The sequence below is a fragment of the Chiloscyllium punctatum genome, chromosome 1 (assembly GCF_047496795.1).
Source record: "Chiloscyllium punctatum isolate Juve2018m chromosome 1, sChiPun1.3, whole genome shotgun sequence".
Classification (NCBI taxonomy): domain Eukaryota; kingdom Metazoa; phylum Chordata; class Chondrichthyes; order Orectolobiformes; family Hemiscylliidae; genus Chiloscyllium; species Chiloscyllium punctatum.
Genome location: NC_092739.1, coordinates 88,731,864 through 88,757,940, shown reverse-complemented (window position 1 = coordinate 88,757,940; position 26,077 = coordinate 88,731,864). Strand labels below are relative to the sequence as shown.

General features: G+C 39.0%; 1 protein-coding gene across 6 annotated transcripts in view; it reads right to left on the bottom strand.

Moving 5' to 3' along the window:
* The window catches only part of fat1a (FAT atypical cadherin 1a), a 204,062-nt gene that overhangs the window by 144,404 nt on the left and 33,581 nt on the right, over positions 1-26,077 (bottom strand). For all 6 annotated transcript variants that reach the window (XM_072570435.1, XM_072570445.1, XM_072570416.1 and 3 more), the window contains one exon: positions 2,771-3,085. In XM_072570435.1, the coding sequence (XP_072426536.1) occupies positions 2,771-3,085 (315 nt within the window). The remainder of the gene's footprint in view (positions 1-2,770; positions 3,086-26,077) is intronic.

Below are 26,077 nucleotides of genomic sequence, written 5' to 3'. Positions count from 1 at the left end.
TTTTTATGTCGTCGTTGTCTACAGGAATAGTGCCAGAGGACTGGAGGATAGTGAATGTGGTCCCCTTGTTCAAGAAGGGGAGTAGGGAGAGCCCGAGTAACTATAGGCCAGTGAGTCTCACTTCTGTTGTGGGCAAAGTCTTAGAGAGAATTGTAAGGGATAGGATTTATGAACATCTGGATAGGAATAATGTGATCAAGGATAGTCAGCATGGTTTTGTGAAGGGCAGGTCATGCCTCACAAACCTTATTGAGTTCTTTGAGAAGGTGACTAAGGAAGTGGACGAGGGTAAAGCAGTAGATGTGGTGTATATGGATTTTAGCAAGGCGTTCGATAAGGTACCCCATGGTAGGCTACTGCAAAAATAACGGAGGTATGGCATTGAGGGTGCATTAGAGGTTTGGATTAGGAATTGGCTGGCTGGAAGGAGACAGAGGGTAGTAGTTGATGGTAAAGGTTCATCTTGGAGTGCAGTTACTAGCGGTGTTCCACAAGGATCTGTTTTGGGACCACTGCTGTTTGTCATTTTTATAAATGACCTGGAGGAGGGGCTTGAAGGCTGGGTGAGCAAGTTTGCGGATGATACGAAAGTCGGGGGAGTGGTGGACAGCGAAGAAGGATGTGGCACGTTACAGCGGGATATAGATAAGTTACAGAGCTGGGCAGAAAGGTGGCAAATGGAGTTCAATGTAGCTAAGTATGAAGTCATTCACTTTGGTAGGAGTAACAAGAAGATGGATTACTGGGCTAATGGTAGGCTACTTGGTAGTGTGGATGAGCAGAGGGATCTTGGTGTCCATGTACACAGATCTCTGAAAGTTGCCACCCAGGTAAATAGTGCTGTGAAGAAGGCGTATGGCGTACTGGGCTTTATTGGTAGAGGAATTGAGTTCCGGAGTCCTGAGGTCATGTTGCAGTTGTAGAAGACTCTGGTGCGGCCTTATCTGGAGTATTGTGTACAGTTTAGGTCGCGATACTATAGGAAGGATGTGGAGGCACGGGAATGGGTGCAGAGGAGGTTTACCAGGATGTTGCCTGGCATGGTAGGAAGATCGTATGAGGAGAGGCTGAGGCACTTGGGGCTGTTCTCATTGGAGAAAAGAAGGTTTAGGGGCGATTTGATAGAGGTGTACAAGATGATTAGGGGTTTAGATAAGGTTGACAATGAGAACCTTTTTCCGCGTATGGAGTCAGCTGTTACTAGGGGACACAGCTTTAAATTAAGGGGAGGTTGGTATAGGACAGATGTTAGGGGTAGATTCTTTACTCAGCGGGTTGAGAGTTCATGGAATGCCCTGCCAGTAGCAGTGGTGGACTCTCCCTCTTTATGGTCATTCAAGCGGGCATTGGATAAGCATATGGAGGTTATTGCACTAGTGTAGGTTAGGTAGGCTTCGGTTGGCGCAACATCGAGGGCCGAAGGGCCTGTACTGCGCTGTATTTTTCTATGTTCTATTTGAGTTTGGTTTCTCATCTGATATAAATGTAAAGTAAAATGTAAAGGCTACTGCATCAAATCAGGGAGATCAAAAACTCATCTTCATTAAAACCTTTACAGCTTGGATAATGGTTAATTACTCTGGAGCATTGAGTTTCTTGAGTGTTTATAACATTATATGAATGGAGTTGAAACCTTGAAATGCATGTTCTAAGGACCCAAAGTGAGTTTTGGGAGGGTGGGGAAAAGGAGCAATATTACCAACATGGCAGTTGAACTTGTTCTGAAAAGTCCGACATGCAAACCAGATCCACTTTTAGGGACAGTTAGATCCCTATCCTATAAATATTCCTTATCGTCATACTCGATCACACCCTCACAGACAAGCATTGTAGCATTAATTATAATAAAACCTGTGCATTGGCACTATGACAGACAGATGAGTAACAAAAATTATCATTCCTTGAGGTTACTAATAGCCAGCTAACATTTTTGTTTAAATAGCTGACAATGTCAAACTTGACTAACACAAATTTAGGTAGGGAGGCAAGTAGTGAGGAGAATACAGTGTCTTCGAGGGGAAATAGGTTGAGTGGGTAAAATATTAGCAAATGGAGTATAATGTGGCAAAATGTGACGTTGTGAACATAATCCCAAAGAACAGAAAAGTGGTATAGTACGTCTTTTAAATGGAAGAGCTAGAGAGAGCGCAAGAGAGACAGACAGACAGACAAAGTCATGTCTATGCATTTGAATAAAACGACAGCTGGATGGCAAGAACGGATGACTTTGAAGTATTTGGAACCAGTTAGTCAAGTGAAAATTGTGAATTCTGTTGTGACATTCTTGTGCAGTTTGTGAAAAATTATGGAAAGTTATAAGTAACTTGGAATTCATGTATTAAGTTTTATTTTAGATTTCAAAGATGAGTTGAGGAACAGTTGTTTCAGTTACAAATTGACTGAAATTTGAAGGAATGCTTTAACATCATGCAATTTCATCAAGGAGAAGAGGGGGAAAAAAAATGCTGTATAAGGATATGAATAACTAAACTAAAAATTAACCGGAGAGTGGAACAAGGAGACCAGAAAAGTTCAAAACAGATAAGTAAATTGCTTTAAAGTAGTTTCTAATGTAGAATCAGCAACTTCATACTTACAATAGACAAAAAAAAAGACGATTTTGCATAATGCGGAATCAGAAAACAGCAAGAATACCTCAACTACATTCTCATTTTTCATCTGTTACGGAGATATTTTAATATATCAACACATTTTACATTCAAATATTCTCGAACTTGGCGCAGCAATTTCAACTGATATTCACACTTACCAGTCTTCTGGTTTATAAGGAAGAAACCTTGTGGATTGCCACCTGTAATCTTGTAGCTTAGCCTGTCACTGGAGCTGGAGTCTGGGTCAGATGCCTCAATCTGTACTACGGACACATCTTTAGGAGTGTTTTCCATGACTTCAGGATAATAAACCGGCTCAGATGTCTGTGGAGCATTATCGTTAACATCCTCGATTTCAATGTACACTTCAATGAAGGTGAAAAGTGGCACCACTCCCAGGTCTGTGGCATAGACTGTAAGCCAGTAATGTGGAGTAGTTTCACGGTCCAGGAGCTCCGCTGTTTTTATTATTCCTGTGCAGGGACAAGAAAAATCCAGGAAAACTAATGAAGCATTTAAGTAACAAGAATGCTGGACTGAATGTATATAGTTTCTTTCCTGCACAATGTACTTTGGTGACTGAGAACTTAAACCTTTTTTTAAACTGCTGCAGATCTCTACATACTGAACTGAACATACAAACTCATGAATTATGGAGTTGATCGTTTAGTCCATCAAACCTGCTCCAATATTTGGAAAGATCACATCTGATCTGATTGTGGCCACAACTCTCTTTTTCCTGTCTACTTTTTACCCCGTTTGGTTCCCTTGTCAATCAAGAATCTAACTTGGCCTTAAAAAGATTCAATCACCCTGCCTCCACCACACTCCATATTGCAAACATCAAAAAAATTCTCCATATTCAATAGGAGATCCCTTATTTTAAAAACTGCATCTCCAAGTTCTAATCTCTCCCATGAAGCCAACTATCCGTTCAACACCCATTCTGACCATTCCCCTCAGTACCTCTATATTTCAATAAGATTCAATTGCTTCTCATTCTTTTGACTCCAGTGAGTATAGATCAAATCTGCCCAACCTCGCCTCATAAGATAACTCCTTCATTCAGTTAACCAATCCTTCCATAAACTGCTTCAAATGCAATATTTTCTTAAGAGGGCCCAAATTGTCGACTATACAGATGCAATTTTACCACTCACCTGGATAACCCGAGTAATATTTCCCTACTTTTATATTCTATTTCTTTTGCAATATACAGTATGTGCCGTCTTAATCAACTGTTATACCTACGTTTATTTTTTGTGATCCATCACCCTCTGTATCCCAAAGTTTTGTGGTGTCTTTCTATTTAATATTATGCAGTTTTCATATTATTACTTGAAAAATTGAAAAGTTCACATTTTCCAATATCATACACCACCTTCAATTGTTTTTTGATTCACAAGCCATCACAAACTTTTAGTAGACTCAAGACTTCTTTACAATTTGTTCTTTTCTGCTTCATCAACAAATTTAGCAACAATATATTTGGTCCTTAGGGCTCTTGTAGTCCAGTGGTTGCATTCCTGCCTCTGGGCCAGAAAGACTTGGTCAAAATCCTAAGCGCTCAGGGTGCCGATCAGAACATATCATTTAGCAACATAAAAATGACCCATGCATTCCTAATCTTTGCTGCCCATTAGCTAATTAATACTTCATTCACATTGTAATGTTACCCCTAAACCGTGAGCTTTTACTTAGTGTATTAACCTTTCATGTCATACCTTACCAAATGGATTTATAAAAAGACAAGTGCAGCACATCTATAGATTCCCCTTTATCTACATAAATTATTAATTTCTCAATCTAACAACTTCATCAAAGCAGACTGCCCTTTGACAGAACCATCTTGATTATGGCTGATTACATTAAGATTTTCTAACTTCACTGTTGTAACCTCCTTAACAACATATTCTAGTATATTCCCCAGGACAGATTTTTAAAAATTATTTAATGGAATATGAACATTACTGGCAAGAATGGCATTTAGAAATGTACAGCATGGAAACAGACCCTTCGGTCCAAATTGTCCATGCCGACCAGATATCCTAAACTAATCTAGTCCCATTTGCCAGCACTTAACCCATTTCCCTTTAAATCCTGTAGTCTATCCCAAAATGTTCTTTGGGCTGAAGTCTCTACTTGACCCTTTCAGCAGGCAGTTAAGACAGCTCTATTTTTCTAGAATCCCATGTAGGCCAAATTGGGAACAATAGCAAATTTCCTTCTCTGAAAGGCATTAGTGAATCAGATGGATTTCACAACAATCAGCCATAGTTGTCATAGTCACCATTACTAAGATAAATTTTAAATTGAATTCAAATTCCACCAGCTACCATGTACCTATGTCCTCAGGAAATCAGTCTTGGTCTCTGAATCACTGGTTCAATGTCATGCTAACTATGTCACTGTCTCCCCTCCTCTCTCCATATCAGCACACTCACGACACTCCCATTCCCAAAGTTATTAGGCCAACTGGTCTGTAGTTTCCTGCTTTATATCAGCCTCCATTCTTGAATAAAACTTTCACATGTTAATTTTTCAAACTGATTTGACCCTCCAGAATCTAAAGCACTCTGGAAAATTTGCAACCAATATGCCTAACTATCTCAACAACCACTTGTTTTAAAAGCCATGTGGTAAAGTCCATCAGGTACTGGGGACTAGTCGGTATTAATTTGCAATGTGTTTCTAAGGACCCTTTTCCCTTGTAGTTATAGAGATGTACAACACAGAAGCAGACTGTTCAGTCTGACTCGTGCAGTCTGACCAGATATCCCAACCTAATCTAGTCCCACCTGCCAGCACCTGGCCAATATCCCTCCAAACACTTCATATTCATAGACCCATCCAGATACCTTTTAAATGTTGGTTCTCATTGCTATAAAAGTTTCTTTTTCTTTGTCACTTCTTTTAAAAGTATTTATAACGTTATGTGTGTCAAAATATGTGCCCAACACTTCCATAATTTTTAAATTTGCCACGATTAATTCGCAGGACACTCTCTGCAAAAGACTCGTACCCACTTTAGTTGTGCTTTTCTAAATACTTATAGAAACTGTTTGCTTGATTTTTAACTAGCCTTCTTATATACTCCAATTCTCTTTTCTCCCTTCTCCCCACCCAGAGTCAATCTTTGCTTCTAAAAAAAAATTAGTCCAATTTCCTGGCCTACCACTCATCTTGGCAGAACATTTTTCAATTTGACACCATCTTTAACTTCCATGCATTCTTCACTTACAGTCGCTTTCTCTCAGTGGAATGCACCTGTTCTGAATGTTATTTCCTTAAATGTCTTAGAGTCTTAAGAGTCATAGAGGTGTACAGCACGGAAACAAACCCTCCAGTCCAACATGTCCGTGCCGACCAGTTATCCCAACCCAATCTAGTCCCACCTGCCAGCACCCGGCGCATATCCCTCCAAACCCTTCCTATTCATATACCCATCCAGATGCCTTTTAAATATTACAATTGTACCAGCCTCCACCACTTCCTCTGGCAGCTCATTCCATACATGTACCACCCTCTGCATGAAAAAGTTGCCCCTTAGATCTCTTTTATATCTTTCCCCTCTCACCCTAAACCTATGCCCTCTAGTTTTGGACTCCCCCAACCCAGGGAAGAGACTGTCTATTTATCCTATCCATGCCCCTCATGATTTTATAAACCTCTATAAGGTCACCCCTCAGCTTCCAACACTCCAGGGAAAACAGCCCCAGCCTATTCCAAGTTTACCTTGGCCAGCTGTGTCTTTATATGCACATAAATGCCATTATTTTAGTTTGAAACACAGGTCTTTGACCTAGTATTCTCTCCCTGCTATCTGGAGAAGTATTAAGTATACAGTCAAGGGACTCATCCTTCCTCACTGCATATTACCAGGTCTAGAATGGCCTATTGTCCGGTTGTCCCTAGAATGCACAACTCTAAGAAATTGTCTTGAAAACACGATAAAGTCGACATCAAGGTAACTTTTGTCAATCTGATTTATCCTACCTACATGTATAAAACGCTAAATTATCTTTCTTAAGTGCCCTCATTACTTATTTATGTATACTTCATCCTATAATGTTGTTTTATTAGTATGGTGCAGTGGAATATTCCATGTGAATGCCACAAACCAAGATGGCAATCGAAGTTGGTAAGGAACACTAATTACTTTCTAATCCCATTCCTCTACTAATCATAGATTTTAAATTCAACCAGATTGATGGAATGGTCAATCATATGGTTTTAGACTGTATCTCAATTTATGTCACAAACGTGTTTCTTTTGTCAAAGAACTAGTTTATTAGAAATAGAATTTAGTCAAACAATTATGTATGACTTATATTCTAACATAATAAAATTAACAAGGCAATTCTAATCTAACACCACAGCACACATCAAACAACATTTGCAATTGAGGCAGACCCACATGGATTACTCAGCAATTCTGCCAGACATTAAGTGACAGAATGGGGCACCAAATCTCAAAACTCCACATGAGATTCTACTGGTATACTGACTAGGTCTCACTAGACCAGTACTTCCCCTGGGTGTCTTTCCCCATCCCTGCTCCCTCCACCAAATTCTAAACTTTCACAGTTACACAAAATAATTAATGGTTTGCAGCTTATTCAACATCACAGCTATCAAGCCACTTTCTCAGCCCTAACTCTCATCCTCGACTCTAACACTTAGCTGTATCTACTGACCCCTGAACTTCAATGGAATTCTGACTGCATAGAACCAGTGCCATAAGTTGCCTCCTTTGCAGTATAGTTCTACCTTTGTTACCCTAGAAATACTCTTCAGCGATCTCTGAAGATTTCTGAGCACGTCTTTTGAACATTGCAACAACTCCATTCTTAAGACACTATTCAATGGAGCTAATATTTTGGGAACAGTCAAATACAGCAAACTCTTGGAATTCACTCTTCTATGAATGTTAAATATTCAGCAACTGTTGGGTCCTACAAAAATGCTTTCATAATAAAGGAATGAATCATACTTCACCTTGAACAAATATTTTTACATTGCTTAATTCAGAATGCTCAGTCGAAAGGAGTGAATGACAAAATCAGTATTTAGTAAATTTGAACAATCTTCTCAAATGTCATTGTGAACATTATTGTAAGCAGCTTCACCCATAAAAACTAGAATAATTTGATAAAAGTGTGACTTTGATATCGAGTGTGAATCTAAGGTAGTGAAGTAGGGAGATAGTGTTACAAAAGCACAGTGAGTCATCACAGTACTAAATGTGACAAAAATAATGCTTATAAATAAATTGCTGCCAAGACAGAGACACAGAAGCACCACTGGTCCCGTATAATATCTGGGGTTCAAGGTCAGTTAGATAATTTTGGAAGGCTTCATAAATGCAGGTTTTTCAAGCAGGTGGGGTGGGCGATGGGAATTAGAATAAAAAATTGTTGAGTTAGCCTTACAACAAATAATTGACTTTTAATTTTAAAATCAGTATCTAATTTGAAAGGAAATATACTACAATTGTATTTTTACCTAACATACCACTAAGATACATACAAGTAATTGAAAAGATCGCATGACCAAATGGTCAGATTTAAACTCTGCAGCCATGCTACTTGCAGTCGTGATTGGTAGTAGACAATTAAACTAATGGGAGATGGAGGACCCACAGATATCCCACTTCTCAAAGGATGACAGAACTGTTCAAAATGGTTGCTCACCATGATCTTAAGAGTAATTAGGGATGGGCAATAAATTTTGGCTTAGCTAGCAGCGCTCTCAGCTCATGAACAAATAAAAACAAAATCTATTCTTCATACTATATTTATTCATACTGAACTGCAAAATACTGAAGGAAGGACAAATAATTCCGTTTTAATTGATTTTAAATTTGACATTTCCCACACTTCATTACTTGCTTTTCATCAGTGGTTTCAGTTCACAATTTCGAATGCATTGATATTTTGCCTGATCACCTGTCACTCTGAGAATAACAGAAAACCTATTTTGAAAAGCTTATTGTGGATTTGGCTTGAAACAGCTTGAACTGCCTGAGAGCAGTTTTACTGACAGATGTCTGCTCAGCACTTCAAATACCATCTCCATTCAATTTGCAATTGTTCATTCAATAGCACTCTGGAGTCAGGGGTGATTTTCCTTATATACCTAACAGAACCATTAATAATATGATTCTACAACCGAAATCAAAAACCTGCCTTGAACAATGCCAAGGAAATGCAGTCTTGCTTCAGTCGTCTTGGGAATTACATCAGCATAAAAGGGGAAATTTTTGTATGAAACAACACTTTGGGTCCCTTTTCTCATGTAATTAATCAAACTGAAAATACAGAATGGGAAATGTCTGCTCATTTACAAATAGCTCCACTTAATGAACTCAAGCTACATTAACAAGTAGATACTTCATGATCTTATTTTATTACATAATTTAGTTTAGGTACTGGTGAGTCATACAGCACAGAAACAGACCATTCAGTGGAACCAGTCCATGCACACCATAATCCCAAACTAAACCAGTTCCACCTGCCTATACTTGACCCATATCACTCCAACCATTTCTTACTCACGTACTTATCCAAATGTCTTTTAAATGTTGTTAATGTACCCATATCCACCACCTCCTTTGGAAGTTCATTCTACACATGAACCACGGTGTTTTTAAAAAAAAATTCCTTAAGAAATCTTTCTCTTCTCACCTTAAAAAATATGACCCTGGTCTTGAAATCCCTCACTCTGGGGAAAGACACTTGCCATTCATCTCATCTACGTCGCTCATGATTTTACCAACCACTAAGTTCACTCGTCAACATCCTCTGCTCCAGTGAAAAAACCCAGCCTCTCCTTACAACTCAAAACCCTCCATTCCCAACAACATCCTGGTAAATCTTTTCTGAACCCTCTCCAGTTTAAGAATATCTTTCACGTAACAGGGTGACCATAACTGGACACCATACTCCAGAAGTAGTCTCACCCATATCCTACACAACCTCAACATGACGTCCCAACTCCTAGGGTCAAACATCTGAGCAATGAAGGCAAGCATGCCAAACACCCTGTCAAAGCATGACACAAGCTTCAAAGGATTATGAACCCGAACCCCTAGGTCTCTGCTCTGCTATACTATCCAAGGCCCTAACCTTTAATTGTAATCAGTCCTGCCCTCGTTTGTTTTAACCAAACGCAATAACTTGCATTTATCTAAATTAAATTCCCTCTGACACTCCTCAGTCCAGTGACCCAATTGAACAAGATCTCTTTGTAATCTTAGATAACCTTCTTCATTGACCACTACACCACCAATTTTGGTGTCATTTCTTTTCATTAAACAGCATGTGCAGCAATGAATCCTTAAAAAAAAAAATCACATTGCTTTCACATTCACTCAACCAAGTTGCAAGCTCTCATTCAGCACAGATTTCCCTCACTAGCCCTCTTAAGCTTTTAGTTCTTCCTTATGACTCAGACATTTCTATTTTGTGCCTAGCCACACAATCCAAAAATATAAATTCAATGTTTGAATTAGCCTTCATCAGAAACAGTAATCTCATTTGAGCTTTTTTTTGTTTAAAACCTTTGGCATCAAGATTAACGAGTGCATGACTGGACTAACATTACATACCAGCTTCCACAATCAACGCCATTCGAAATAGTTTTTTAAAAATAAACAGACAGATGTACCACACCAAAACACTGAAACCTGGCTTGTGAATTTTTTTTTGGGAGATTTAACCGCTAATAATTACAGTCAGAGGCTTAATGGAATTATCAACACCCTTGAATTGTCAGTCACAATACAAAGGTCCTGTCACCATTTTAATTAATGCACTTGGGCAGGCACATGAGTGTTTTCCATGGTCCCACTTGGGGATATTAAATTGAATCTTGGAAATGCATGACCAAGTAATTTACTGAGGAAACAATATAAAAAGGATAACCAATTAGAACAAACCTATTTTACTCATTATGCAAGTAAACTAGAAAAATCACGTTAGTGGAAAGATTTTGAAAGTTATTGCATTCCTTTGACCCTTTCTTCACAAACTTGAAAACAACCTTTCCATCGACTTTTTATATATCAGTGAGTCAACATTCCAAAGCATCTGCATACTGAGAATTTCTAGTGCAGATTACTTATGGAAAATCACATTTTCCAGTAATTTTAAAAGCAAAATAAACTCTCACCACTACAAATGCACTGTATACACTTTTTGAATTACATGGAGTAAAACTTTTTCTCCATCAAATTGAGCTGCTTTATCTATTATAAAGTCCTTAAAACAAGATTTAACTCTAACTACTCAATATTTCAATTTAAAACTGCTGCGGTTTCTCAGGTTCTTGAATTATGGAATTACAGTACTGTACTGGGATCGTTCATGTTCAAGCTGAGTAGTCTGACTCCTTGCAAAGTCACAGAACAACAAAAGGTTATTGACCAGCAACAGGAACTATCATCTATCTACAGATGCTGCCAAACCTGCTGAGTACTTTTTTAAAAAAATATTTCCGGCAGCTGCAGCACTAAAGAACACAGAATATTAGAAACTAGAGCAGGAAAAGAGCATTGCAGGCCATTCCTTGTGATTATGGCTGATCTTGGGTTTGAACTGCACATTTCTACTCTACCTCAATGTATTATGTTATTGTCTCGAATACTTATCAAAATTCCTTTTGTAACCGTAACCTCTAGTTTTCAAATCTAGATCATATCTTTGCCATCAACGTTCCATGACTCTATCATCACTCCTTGATCTCACTCTACATTCACTGTGATGGTCTCACTACAGTTTTGGATCCTTTTGTTAAGCCTTACAAAATTTATGGATTCATGTTTTTTCCACATTGAGCTGTCTGCTCATTCCACCACACCTCCTGTAATTTTGGCACTTTCCCCACATCCACTAATAAAATGACACGCACATCTCAAGAAGACAATAATGACTAGATTTCTACTTATTCCAAAATAATCATTATTTTTCCTTAAGGTTGCTTCTTTGTCCTCAAGCTATCATTACCCTATTTGTCCAAGTACCTTTTGATATAGTCTTTATTAATATACTCAACAAGTCACTTAGTTAACAGCTCCATGCTGGAATGTTGCTTTGTATATACTTGCTGCCCTACACCTTTTTAAAATTGTATGCCTAAACATATTCAGCAGATACTTGTATGTGAACGACAAAGTAAATTCCCCATTTTACTTAACCTGAAAACCCCATATCCCTGTTTTACTTTACGTTGTCTGTCAAGTCAACACTTCACTGTCAAGTAACATAACCCAAACTTATTCTCAGCTCCTCATGAATTGTTTCCTTTTGTCTTCTCAGCTGGGCAACTTCTAAACCCAGAAAGGATTTTCACCAACGGTTACTTTGGAGATTTCTTTGCTCGAGCCCCAGCTAGGTTTATCTTCCAGCCTACTTTAAAACCACATAAATCTAGCCCCTTTAATCTCAGCATAAACTTCCAATGCGATTCACTATGGTGGACAATGGAGTCAGCTTTTTTTCCTACTTTAGATGCAGGACTAGCTGCTTGTGTCATCGCCCATGTTTCTCAGGTGGCCACAGACTGACTTGCACGTGAAGTTCAGTGGTACCTTAGAAAACCTGCAACCTGAAATTACAATAGCTCATCACTGACATTTTCCCTCCTCTACACGCACCTCCACTGGAACATGAATCACATGAGCCTTGTATCTAGACAAAGCATTTTCAACTAATATACAAATTTATGCCACAAGTTTATTTGGGAATCAAAGATGTTTTCTTGAAGATCCATAATAGAATGAAGCCAATAACATGTCATCTTGCAATTCACAAAGTGAAAGTGAAAATATACATCCATCCAACAGTATTGAAAGAAACCAGAGCACTTAAGGATTGCTGTCCACAGTGAAAGACATCAGCTGGTTTACTAAAGTAAATCACAGAAGCACAAACAAATATTTAAAAGATCAATTGTATTTGATTTTATAATCTCATGCCTTATTTCATTATACTTCTCTATAGTTCCTAACTTGTATATAAGTAAATTTCTTTCTCCAATTTAGAATTCCCTATCCATACACTGTAAACAACTGGGAAGAAAAAGCCAAAAGATTCTGTTCATTGAAACCACGTCTATGACTTTAGTGAAAACAACAAATGCTGGAGATCACAGTAGGTCAGAGAGCATCCATGGAGAGGGAGCAAGCTAACATTTAGAGTCCAGGTGACTCTTCATCAGAGTTGACATGAAGTGTGGAGTGGGCAGCATTTACGCTAAAGTTGGGAAGGAGATGTGGAGTATAGAGTGCTAGGGGAGAAAGGTTATTGAAAGTTCAGATCAAAAGATCAGAAAGCAAGAATGGCAGAATGTTATCCTATAACAGGTTTGTATCCTCAGAAGTCATTGTCTGTCAAACTGGAACAGTGAGAGAAAACCATGCACAACTCAACTGGGCGCGATATCATTTTTCTTTTACAAAGAAATTAAGAGTTGTGAAAAATCATTTTTCCTTCTTAGTCCCATTAATGGGGCATTCAAGTGGACGCCCATGCAATGGTGCAAAATAGATGGCAACTAATAGGCAGCTGTAACCCTGAAGGAAAAGCTTCTGAATGTCTTGTAGACTTTAATTGCACGGCATATTTAAATGGGATTCCAATCCTAAATCAAACTGATACCAGGTAAAGGTACTGGAGAAGTGAAAGGTTGTGGGACTGGTTTGGCGATTTCAGAGAAGAAAATCAGTGATCAGGACAGGCAACAAACAGGCTGTTTGCTGAGTGGAGTAGTGAGCGAGAGATGAACACTTACAACTTCTGATTCACAAAGAGATATCAAGGTCCACAAAGCATTGAGACGTTTGCTACACCATTAACCTGCCAAGTTTCCTGAGGCATGGATAGCATGGCCCCTCACACATAAAAGTGGAACAAAATGTCGAAATCAAGAAATACAGCTTCAGTACAGTACCAAAGTGACCAACCTGTGGCTCTTGGGCACTGGTCATTTACATCTTGTCTGACCTCCATTAAAACTAAAAACTGGGCGAGTTGGAGGTAAATTCTCATCCAGTTCCAGAATATTTGCCTTCTGAGTTTAGACAACTACATTTTGAGTAAAAATGTCCAGAATCTGAAGTGAAACAAAATAAGAGATTCCCTTGCCTCCAATAAGTTTGCCTTTCAGGTTAGCTCAGTCAGGTCCAGCTCCACTACCTGATTTCATTCATATTATAACTAGTGTCATTATAAAGACTACTGTCAATGTCATAACTGTGGCATCTTTGCTCTTTTCGCAATCAAAATCAAGTTTAAACAAATTTATTGGTGTGTGTCAATTTTGCTATTCAGTTCTTCCAACAGAAAAACTGTGACTAACAAACCTGACACCAATCTATTTTTGTCCAGGTTGGGCTCACACAAAAAGACTGCGGTGTCTTACTGCTGTCAGGTTCAGATACACGGTGTTAAAAAAAAATGCTGGTCTCTTGCTATTACTAGAATCTAAAAACATTTCAGCAAGCTTTCCTCTCCTTCACAACTGCAGAACAAGAACACGATTTGTGCCAATTCCAGTAAGCCTACTTGAAGATACTGGCAGGATTGAGAAAGTTATTTGCAAGCCTGATTTGAATCACTGCTCATGTATAATGGTTTCAAACATCTCCTCCTGCACGTTCACTGCAGCTAATAACCCAGGCATCCAGTATAGATACAAGCCAAGATTGAGTAAAGAGCTTTGTCAATCAACATGATCTCACAACTCATGGTCAATGGCAGTGCACTGTTGCTCATTGGCTCTCAGTATTGTGCCGACTGTTACTGGCCAGAACTGAAAAGCTGAGCAGCAGAATCCCAAAAGGAAAGTCGATTCCAATTCCACTTACAGTTTAACAGTGAGTAATACAAGACAAATAAATGATACTGAAAGACTATACAAATGCATAATTAGGGCCAGAACCTGAATTATACTAGTAAGAATAAAGTTTGAATGTGGGATATTCATGCTGCGAGTAAAACATTTAGTTGACAGCTGTTGAATGTTACCAAGAGAATTAAAAAACTTGATTACTTCTTAAATGGTTTCTCAGGTAAGTTGTAGTAAACTGTTACATGTTGGTCAAATAATTACCTAGTGTGATGTTTTTGTCTACATCAGTTGATATTACTTAAACACACATGATCAAAGCTGTAGCTATGACAAAGGTAGAGGATGCACGTCCTGCGCATTTATGTATGGAGTCAGTAATATCATAGTGATCTGGAACCTGGCAAGATTACCTAATGGGCTTCCTAATTCTTTAAAATGTAAAACAAGTTCAAGTAGCACCACAAGGGAAACAAACATAAATAATGAAGTAATAAAGCTGCTCAAAAAAATAAATAAAAACAAACATTGTCACACATCCAAAATGATTTTGACGCTGGTATTGGCAAGAAGGAATGTCAGTACTGCATCTGAATTTCAATTTATCTTTTAAGGGGTTGGTAAAAGTCAATTAAAATCTCAAATCATAGAATGCCTACAATGCAGAGAGAGGCAATTTGGCACATGGGTCTACACTAACTACCCAAAAGACATTCTGCCCAGACCCACCCCTCCAATCCATCTCCCTGGCCTGCACATCCTGGACACTATGGGGCAATTTAGCATCACCAATGCACCAAACCATCTTTGGACTATGGGAGGAAGCTGAAGAACCCACAGGAAATGCCTAGTTTGAATACTTTCAAGAAAACATCGATCACCCATTGTGCGGCTTGAACCCATGACCAAAATACTGAACACTCATTATCGGAGTTGTTTAGAAACTCCTTGCAGACTGCCATTTGTGTTTGTCAGGTTCTACTCCAGCTGCTTAACAGGTTGTGTTTACAACAACTGAACTGCAGCTTCGGCCTCAGATCCATGAGTGAGATGAGATGAAACATAAATCAATGTTGATGTAGGATATTTGGATTTCAAGAAGATATTCTGTAAGCTCCTCACTGAAGGTTTTGCAAGTGTGGGAACTCACAATGTCAGCATGGATTAACATAGAAGACACAGTCAGGATTAATGAATCTTTTTCAGGTTGGAAGAGGTAACCAGTGGAATGCCACAAGGATCAGTTCAAACACCTGAATTATTTACTATGTTAGTGACTTTTAGAGTCATACAATCTAGAATCAGATCCTTCGGTCCAACTTGTTCATGTAGACCAAGTTTCACAAACTAAACCAATCCTACTTGGCTGCATGCGGCCCATATCCCTTTAAAAAGTTTTCCATTCATGTATCTATCCAAATTTTTTTTTAAATGTTGTAACTGTACCTGCATCTATCACTTCCTCTGGCAGTTCATTCCACACATGAATCACCATTGAAATAAACTGTCTTTCAAATCCCTTTGAAATCCTTTCACCTTAAAAAAATATGCACCCCGAGTTTTGAAATCTCCCTTCTTTCTTTAGTTACTTTATTGATAGCCCTCATTACTTTATAAACCAGACTGGAGGCCTGTAAGCAGCGCTGGGTCCTCTACTTTTTGTCATTTACATAAATGATTTGAATGCGAGCATAAGAGGTACAGTTAGTAAGTTTGCAGATGACACCAAAATTGGAGGTGTAGTGGACAACAAAGAGGGTTAGCTCAGATTACAACAGGATCTGGACCAGATGGGCCAATGGGCTGAGAAGTGGCAGATGGAGTTTAACTCAGATAAATGCGAGGTGCTGAGTTTTGGGAAAGCAAATCTTAGCAGGACTTATACACTTAATGGTAAGGTCCTAGGGAGTGTTGCTGAACAAAGAGACTTTGGATTGCAGGTTCATAGCTCCTTGAAAGTGAAATTGCAGGTAGATAGGATAGTGAAGATGATGTTTGGTATGCTTTCCTTTTGGTCAGAGTATTGAGTACAGGAGTTGGGAGGTCGTGTTGCGGCTGTACAGGACATTGGTTAGGCCACTGTTGGAATATTGCATGCAATTCTGGTCTTCTTCCTATCGGAAGGATGTTGTGAAACTTGAAAGGCTTCAGAAAAGATTTACAAGGATGTTGCCAGGGTTGGAGGATTTGAGCTATAGAGAGAGGCTGAACAGGCAGGGGCTGTTTTCCCTGGAGCGTCGGAGGCCGAGGGGTGACCATAGAGGTTTACAAAATTATGAGAGGCATGGATAAGATAAATAGGGCATAGGTTTAGGTTGAGAGGGGAAGGATATAAAAAAGACCTAAGGGGCAACCTTTTCACGCAGAGGGTGGTATGTGTATGGAATGAGCTGCCAGAGGAAGTGGTGGAGGCTGGTACAATTGCAACATTTAAAAGGCATTTGGATGGGTATATGAATAGGAAGAGTTTGGAGGGATATGGGCCGGGTGCTGGCAGATGGGATTAGATTGGGTTGGGATATCTGATCACCATGGACGGGTTGGACCGAAGGGTCTGTTTCCATACTGTACATCTCTATGACTCTAAGGTCACCCCTCAACCTCCTAGGCTCCAGTAAAAAACATCTTGGCATGTCCAGTCTCTACTTATAACTCAAACCCTCTTCTTCCAGCAACATACTGATAAATCTTTGCTCTCCAACTTAATAATATCCTTCCAAAACAGGGCAACCAGAACTGTGCACAATACTCCAGAAGAGGTCTCACCAACCTCAACATCCCAATTCCTGTACTCAGTGGTCTGTGAGAGGGATTGCAAGGGTGCTAAAATGCTTTCTGAACCATTCTGTATGCCTATGATGAACTATGTACCTGAACCCCAGGGTATCTCTGTTCAACAACAATACCCAGTGCCCTACCATTAACTTAGTAAGTCCTGTCCTTGTTCATTTTACCAAAATGCAATACCTCACATTTATCCCAATTAAGGGTCAGAGTGTAATGCATCCAAATTTGATGAGACAAAAAGATGTGGAAGGCATATTGTGACAAGGACACAAGGAATCTGTGAAGGGAGATAAATAATTAAGTGAGTAGGCAAAACTTGGCAGATGGAGTTTAACAGAGTAAACAATAAAGGCATGGAATTAGTCAGAGGAATCAAAAGGCAGACTGTTATTTAAATGGAGAAGCACCATAAAAGTGCCCTGCAGGGAGTCTTGATGCCCTTGAGCACAAAACAACAAGTTAACATGGAGGTGCAGCAAGACATAAAGGGATAAATTCCATTTGGTTCCTTAGTTACGAAGAGTTGGAGTTTTCAAATAGGGAAGTCTTGGTGAGGCCACAACTATGAGCACTGTGTACAATTTTGGTCCCCATATTTAAGGAAGGATATTCTGGCATCTCAGACAGTTCAAAAAGAGAAAAAGAAAAAGAAAAGAAAAAAGATGCACACAACTGATTCTTGGGTGAAGTGGCTGACTTATCAAATAAAACTGGACAGGTTAGGCCTTTGTTCATTAGTTTAGAAGAATTTCATGCCTAGTCTTGCACCTCTAAGTGTACATTACCTTTTTGACTCGAAGCTTTGGAATCTGAGAAGTCAGTACAATATTGTTGAAAGCACTTTTAAACATAATGAAATTCCCCATAAGAATAGGCCAGTAACTTTAACATTAGTAATTTTAGAAACAATGATCATGGAACAAAAGCACCAGGCAACTGAAGAGGTTTTTGTTAATTACAGGAGCCAGCATGATTTGTAAATAACAGACTGAGTAAAATGGCAAATTTGGCCAATGATACCAAGCCAGAAGGTGGGGAAAAAAAACTCAAATGTGTGCAAGGGCCCTTGTGGCACTAGTCGTGTCCCTACTGCTGAGTCAGGAGGCTCAGGTTCCAGACCTACCTGCTCCAGAGGTGTGTAATAACACCCCTAAACAGGTCAATTAGAAATAATTTAAACTCTGTATGTAGTAATGTATTTTGGTAAAACTGTTGTGGTGGGGAAATTGTTGGAGGGAATTCCGAGGGACAGGATTTTCATGTTTTTGGAAATGCCTGACTGATTAAGGAGTCTCAATAGGGCTTTGTCTGTGGGAAATCATGTCTCACTAATTTGATTGAGTTTTGTTTTGAAGAAGTCACAAAGGTGGATGTTGTCTTTACGGACTTTCGCAATGCATTCGTCAATGACATGACCAGTACAAGTTCTAATATCAATTGAAGTTATCTGTAAAAATGTATCAGTATGTACATCTATGAGTGGTTGATCACACCAGAGGTAGATTCCAGAAGCCTGACATTCTCAATAGAAAATGCACAGAACAGATATTTTTTCACAATTTTCAAAATATCAAGGTGCAAAAAATGCATACTACAGACCTGAAAGTTCTCAGCATTAAAACTTCAAGTTGGAAAAACGTATTTCAGCAAGAACCCTGTGATGATTTAAAAACAATTTTCATTTCCAATTTGAAATTTGTAGAAAGTATGGCCTGCCGTATAGTCTTGAAGATCAAACTATTAAACATATCATTTGTACTCCTACTTAAAAGTAGTCATATTGGAAAGTTAATGCAAATTACTTATTCAATCATCCAGGAAAACTATACAGGATTAACATAGTGAAGGATGACGTTTTCATGCAAACAATTCTCAAGAAGGATTAAAATGGTTTGTGAATATTAACGGATTATTCTTCTTTTGATTGGATGCTTGTTGCAAACATTATGATATTGTCATTATCTTAGAATTATGGCTGCTGTCAGTAAGCCAAAAATATCAGAAATTAATTTTGGATTGCAAGTAAAATAACTAATATGAATTGAATTTTAAAATACTCCATTTATTAACTCCTTAATTCCACAAAGAGGTAGCTTCATTAGAGTGCAACAAGACTACAAACAATGTAGATGAAATAGTTTACCCATCACTAACATAGTTTTGTTGATACAAAGAATCAGATTAACTGGTGCATGGTTTTGTCATCAATAGAAGATTAACTTTTGTTTTCTGAGAATTTAAATTGAAGTCCAATTTCTTATTCAAGACAAAAAATCTTAACTATTTATAAGAGTAGGGCACGTTAAAAGTAAACTTCGGCAGGAATTGCTAAATTCAATAAAAAGGTCCATTTAGCTGATCACCTAAGTCATTGGTGGGGAAGCTGTTGGAGAAGATACGGAGAGACAGGATGTATTCACATTTGGAAGTGAATAGACTTATTAGTGATAGGCAGCACAGGGAAAGTCATGTCTCAGCAACATGATGGAGGTTTCTTTGAGGAAGTGACAAGAGCGATTAATGAGGGAAGAATGCTGTCTTCATGGACTTCGTTAAAGTATTTGATAAGGTAACTCATGGTAGGCTAGTACAACAAGTAGAGACTCACGGGATCAGGGTTGTGCCAGCTGGATGGATACAAAACTGGCTTGGTCAGACAGGACAGGGAGTAGCAGTGGAAGGGTGCTTTTCAGAATGGAGATCAGTAACTAGTAGTGTTCCGCAGAGATCAATGCTGGGACCTTTGTTGTTTGTAATATATATATTACATGGAGGAAAATGTAGGTGGTCTAATTAGCAAGTTTGCAGATGACACCAGAATTGGCAGAGTTGCAGATAGTGAAGAGGATTATCCAAGGATATAAGGGGATATAGACTGATGGGGGATTTGGGCAGAGAAATAGCAGATGGAGTTTAATCTGGACAGATGCAAAGTGATGCATTTTGGAAGATCAAATTCAGGTGCAAATTATACAATAAATGGCAGAACACTTAGGAGCATTGACATACAGAGGGATCTGGGCATACAGGTCCACAGATCCCTTTAAGTGTCAACACTGGTGGATACGGTGGTCAAGGAGGCATACAACATGCTTGCCTTCATCAGCTAGACACCAAATATAAAGCTAGCAAGTTACGTTACAGCTTTTATAGAACTTTAGTTAGGCCACATTTGGAATATTGTGTGCAGTTCTTGTTGCCATGCTACTAGAAGGGCATGGATGCTTCAGATAGATTGCAGAGAAGGTTTACTAGGATGTTGCCTGGTCCCAAGGGTTTTAGTTATGAGGAGAGATTGGATAAACTCAAATTGTTGTCACTGGAAAGATAAAGGCTGAGGGGTGACCCAACAGATGTCTACAGAATTAGAAGCAGCATAGAGTGGAAAGGTCAACACAGAGGCTCAAAGGTGAGAGGAGGAAAGTTTAGGGGAGAAGGGAAGGGAACATTTTTCACACAGAGGGTGGTGGATGACTGGAACGTGCTGCCAATGGAGGTGGTGGAAGCAGGCACAGTATCAATGTTTAGAGGTTCTGAATAAGGATTAGGAATCAGTGCAGGCTTGGTGGACCAAAGGGCCAGTTCCTGCACAGTACTGTTTTGAACTATGCTGCTCATCTAAAAGATACAGCAATATTGAACTGGCTGTCTTTCACTAACGGGTACAGGAAGATCTCAAAGAAAATCTAGCACAGGAAACAATACGTTCAAATTTTATATGTTTCCAAGCATGTTGGACTTGTCACATATTTTATAGATACTCGAGGTGTTCTTCTATAAGTTAGGTAGTGAGGCTATCATGCCTCAAATCATGAACAATTGACACCAACATATTTCACATCACTCTTCATCTATCTCCCTGCTATAGGAAGGATGTTGTGAGACTTGAAAAGATTCAGAAAAGATTTACAAGGATGTTGCTAAGGTTGGAGGATTTGAATTATAGGGAGGGGCTGAATAGGCCCATGGAGCATTGGAGGCTGAGGGGTGACCTTATAGAGATTTATAAAATCATGAGAGGCACGAATGGGGTGAATAGCCAAGGTCTTTGCCCCACAGTTCAAAACTACAGGGCAAAGGTTTACGGTGAGATGGGAAAGGTATAAAAGGGACCTAAGGGGCAACATTTTCACACAGAGGGTGGTGCATGTATGGAATGAGCTGCTAGAGGAAGTGGCATTTAGAAGGCATTTGGATGGGTATACGAATAGGAAGGGTTTAGAGTGATATAGTCAAACGCTGGTGAATGGAATGAGATTAATTTAGGATATCCGGTCAGCATGGACAAGTTGGATCGCAGAGTCTGCTTCCGTGCTGCACAGCTCTATGACTCTATGATCTTTTCCTGCAGAGCATCAATATCTAACCTAATTGGTGAAGAAGTATAAATGGGTAACAGCAATAGTGTCAATTAGTCCCTGCAGTGACCGAGTATCCCGATCCAGGTGCAAGCTACAGTTATGATTTTAATACAGAAGGCTGGCTTGTTAACAAACAAGGGAAAAAACTTTGCAAATTTGGATAAATTCACTGTGTGCCTATCTATTGTAAATGGTCTGGTCACAAGTAGTTTCTGTTGTGAAAATCCAGCTTAATTAAACAGTGTCTCAAGAACTGCATGTAGCTCAACTGTAGTTGAAATACAGGCCCATGAATCCTTTTGTTTGATTGCCCCACCCAGGCAATCACTCCAGATTTGAGTGATACACAATAACAAAAGGAGCTGATCAGCCAGAACACAGCAGACAGCCTTCCTACTTTCTGTACCAGCTAATCCACACATTTTGAAGCACATTACCCCATTTGCTGATGAATGTGCACGAAAACCTGTCTAATGAAAGTAGTATCATTTGCATGGGTTTCAGCTTCTAAATTAGTAACATTGTGAAGAGCAGACATTTTTTTTAAGTAAACAAACTACAATCTAAACCTTTCCCTAAATGGTCATAGTAGATTAAGAAATTTTATTTCAAAAGTGCCACGAGCTTGGTGAGTTGAAGGGCCTGCTCCTGTACTATACTTTTCTATGTTCGAACTGCAATGGATTTATCTAAAAAAAAGGGGACACCATCATCCTCACTTACAAAGGTTAGACTGAATAACAATTTAATACAAAACTTCTCTTACGTCTATTATTTTGTACAATTAGTTTTCAAACCTGGGTTGACCTTTTGAGTAAAGAATGAAGACGGCAACACTCAATAAATTGAGATTCTATTCAGACGTAGATATGAGCATATGACTTAACAGGCTGAACAACCTTCTACTGTTCCTGAGCGTGTTCTAATGTTTGATAAGGTGAAAAGGTATACAAGACAACGTCAGGAGAGAGAACAGTGGACCAGAAAGGAAACAAAATGTAGGGAAGGAGAGAGAAGAGAAAGCCAGAGAGACATAGAGACACACTGGTAGTGGGGGTGGGGGAAGGGGAGACATGGAGGAGGGTGGAACAAAGATATATGAGGAGAGGAGGTAGGGGGGAGAAAAGAGACAGAGAGAGAGATTGATTGTGGGGTGGGGGAAGAGACATTGATTGTGGGGCGGGGGTCAGAGAGAAAGGAATTAAAAAGCTTTAGTTAATGCAACTTTTACATTTTTGAGAAAACGGAAACATTTCATGGAGTGTGATGCATTTTGAACTATAATCACTGTCGCGTGCTGAAAACAATCAGCTAATCTACACCAAGCAACATCCTATAAACAGCTATTAAATAAAATGACCAAGTAATGTGTCTTTTCTTAGTGTTGACTGAAGGATAAGTGTTGGTGAGGACCCAGAGAACTTCTGCTCTTCTTCTTCAAATCGAATTCTTTGCATCTATCTGACAAAGCAGGTATGACCATGGTTCAACATTTTATTCCAAAGATAGCACCTTTTGGCAATTTCTTGGTGCTGCAGTGAAACAGACTCCTCCTTTGGCACCAGGATTATGTCCCTATTTCTGAATCAGGAGATTTGGTTTCAAGTCTCACCTGCTCCAAAAGGTGTATTATAACATTTTAATAAAAAGGTTTATTAAAATTAACTACATCGCGTGTATCTGTCTATGGAATGGGAATTAAACCTACAAACATCTAACTCAAAAGGCAAGATAGGAAAAGTAAAGAGAAACAAAATAATGAAATGGAGGTGGTGTGTGAAAGAAAAAGGGACAAATGAGTAAGAATAAACAACATGCAGGATTAAGCATTGTTTAAATTCACTTATGGCCCATGTAAGAGATGCAGACAGCATCTAAGTAACTAGTGTCCATTTTAACCAATTTCAGGCCAGTTGCCAGTGGCTTATACAGCCATGTTAAAAAGGAAATGATCATTCCATTGTGGGCCACTTGCTTGACCATATTCACATCCAGAAAATGTAAACAGACCATGCTGGACAGCTGGTCTGCGATGGGGAGTGATGCCAACAGCACAAGCACAATTCCCATACTGGCTGAGGTTCACACAAAGGTTCTGCCTTCTCAACCATTTGCCCTGCCTGAGGCATGGTGACCTTCAGATTAAATTTGTCACCAGTCGTGTCGCTCTCGCTCTCTCTCTAATGAGAGCGCAGCCCTATGACCCTCTGGGACAATGGCAACCTTACCTTTGCCATGAAGAATGCACCAGTTAATGATGTTTGGCATTTAGATGTCAGGTTGACTCCAGTAACAATGCCTCTAACTGATCAGAGCACATTTGCCAACCAATCAGCATTTTCCTCTTGTGGTAAAAATGTTGGTGTTTTCCCATGAATTGGTATACTTGCAAATTGTCTGATGACTGCAAATTGAAAAGCTTTGAAAATGTATGTGTTTTATTCTACAAAATATTCAAATTCTGCACGACCAATTAACTATTTCTTTTGCTTTACTGAACTGGCCACCCTGGTATAAGCTGACATTATAGCCATAATATATTAAAATGCCATTTTCCCAGCAATGCTCGATTTTATTTTAGCATATTGGTGAATTTGATGTAGACTCCAGTTTTTCAAAACATGCCAAGTACATACAATAGAGCTAACAAGTAACACAAACAAAGCAAGACTGTTCGAAGTAATGTAGCTTTTCCTTTCTTAAATGTTAAGGCTAAAGCAAATATCAAGTGAACTGCTAATATCAGTGGGGAGAAGAAATTCAGCATGTTATCAACCTGTTAGCTGACTGAACTAAGCACTTGTCTCAATCCCTGCAATTAAAGGGGTAGAAGACAAGTCATTATACTTCAAAACTTTTTGATATTTTGTAAAGCTCTCATATCAAAGTCACAAAAACATCAAAAAGTAGCCACAAATGCATTGCTTAATGAATGTTTTATATAGATCTTATAAACATATCATCTATATTAAATTGTCCAAACGAAATTTAAAAGCACATCGATACTGTATTCAAACTCTCAATATGGAGTTCTGCCCACATCAGCAACTTGTGAGCCACAGTCCAACATCAGGTATTTAGGTCAAAACAATTATTGAGCCATACGACTGAGAAAAATGATGCAATCAAACATGCAGAACGGAACCGTTACTACATTCCATCAATTATTTCTGGCCCAGCAACTCTTTTGCTGTGGGACCAGACAGTCTATTGTCACTGTATTTGAAGTTATTTTAGCAGCTCTGCTCCAGTCTGCAATCCTATATCACAGACAAAATTGTGAGCTCGCACTCATTTGTCTCTTCAATGAGCTGTGATTTTACAATTCACATCTTGCAATTCCAATAAATAAAAGCTTTACACATTTCACAGACCTGAAAATTATGCACTATTGAATTAAGTATATGATTTTAAATAAATGTTTAAAATGTTCAATTAAATGAGTGCCCAAAGAGTCAAATCCTTCTCAAAGCAAACTTCATATACAAAGATAGCTATCATCCCTCCTCATAAGATGATGATGTGCAGGGTCTCCTAGGGGTTGGTGGGCTTCAAAACAGCACAGGCAAAAGTGAGGGACTGCAGATGCTGGAGAGCAGTGTCGAGACAGTGGTGCTGGAAAAGCACAGCAGATCAGGCAGCATCCAAGGAGACGTTTCGGAAACATCGACTCTCCTGCTCCTCAGATGCTGCCTGACCTGCTGTGCTTTTTCAGCACCACACTCTTGATTCAAAAAAGCATACCTGATGACGGAAACAAAGAAAAATCAAATGAGCAGGGTCTGGGAAAAATGGCACATGTACAAACCAGCAAACTGCACCTGAACAGAGGCAAGACTGAATTCCTCGCAGGGCATTCTATTACTGCTGTTCGATAGGATGGGGGTTGTCAGATGGGGATCCAAAAGAAAATACAAGAGATTAATACCAGGGTACACAAACCTAAAGACGCAAATAGCATCAGGATAGGAAATAGCAAGTCAATAAGCAGTTACAAAAAAAAGAGAACAAATTCGAAGTTAAGACTACAGTGCATATATGCATACACACAGGGCATAGCAAATAAGATTAGCAAATTACAGGTGCAGATACCATGCAGAATTATGATGTTGTGGTAATAGGGACGTCGCTCAAGGTTAGGTCTAGGTATTAAATATGCCTCATAAGGTGATCAGAAAAGAAAAAGGAAAAGAAAGGAATGGTGGCAGTATTGGTTAAGGAGAACACTTACTCCTGTAGAAAGGCTATCTACCAGGACAAGAATCAATTTGGTTAGAAGGAACAAAAAATATGCAATATCTTGCCATAGTCTATAGACCACCAACTGGGAGAAAGGATTAGAAGAGTAAGTATGCAAGGAAATTACAGAGGTTCAAACATCATGGGTGTAATGAAGAATTTGTATTACCCTATTAAAAGGTTAAGTGAGTAGTAGTTTAAAAAGTAGCAAGGGGCAATTGTCCTTAGATT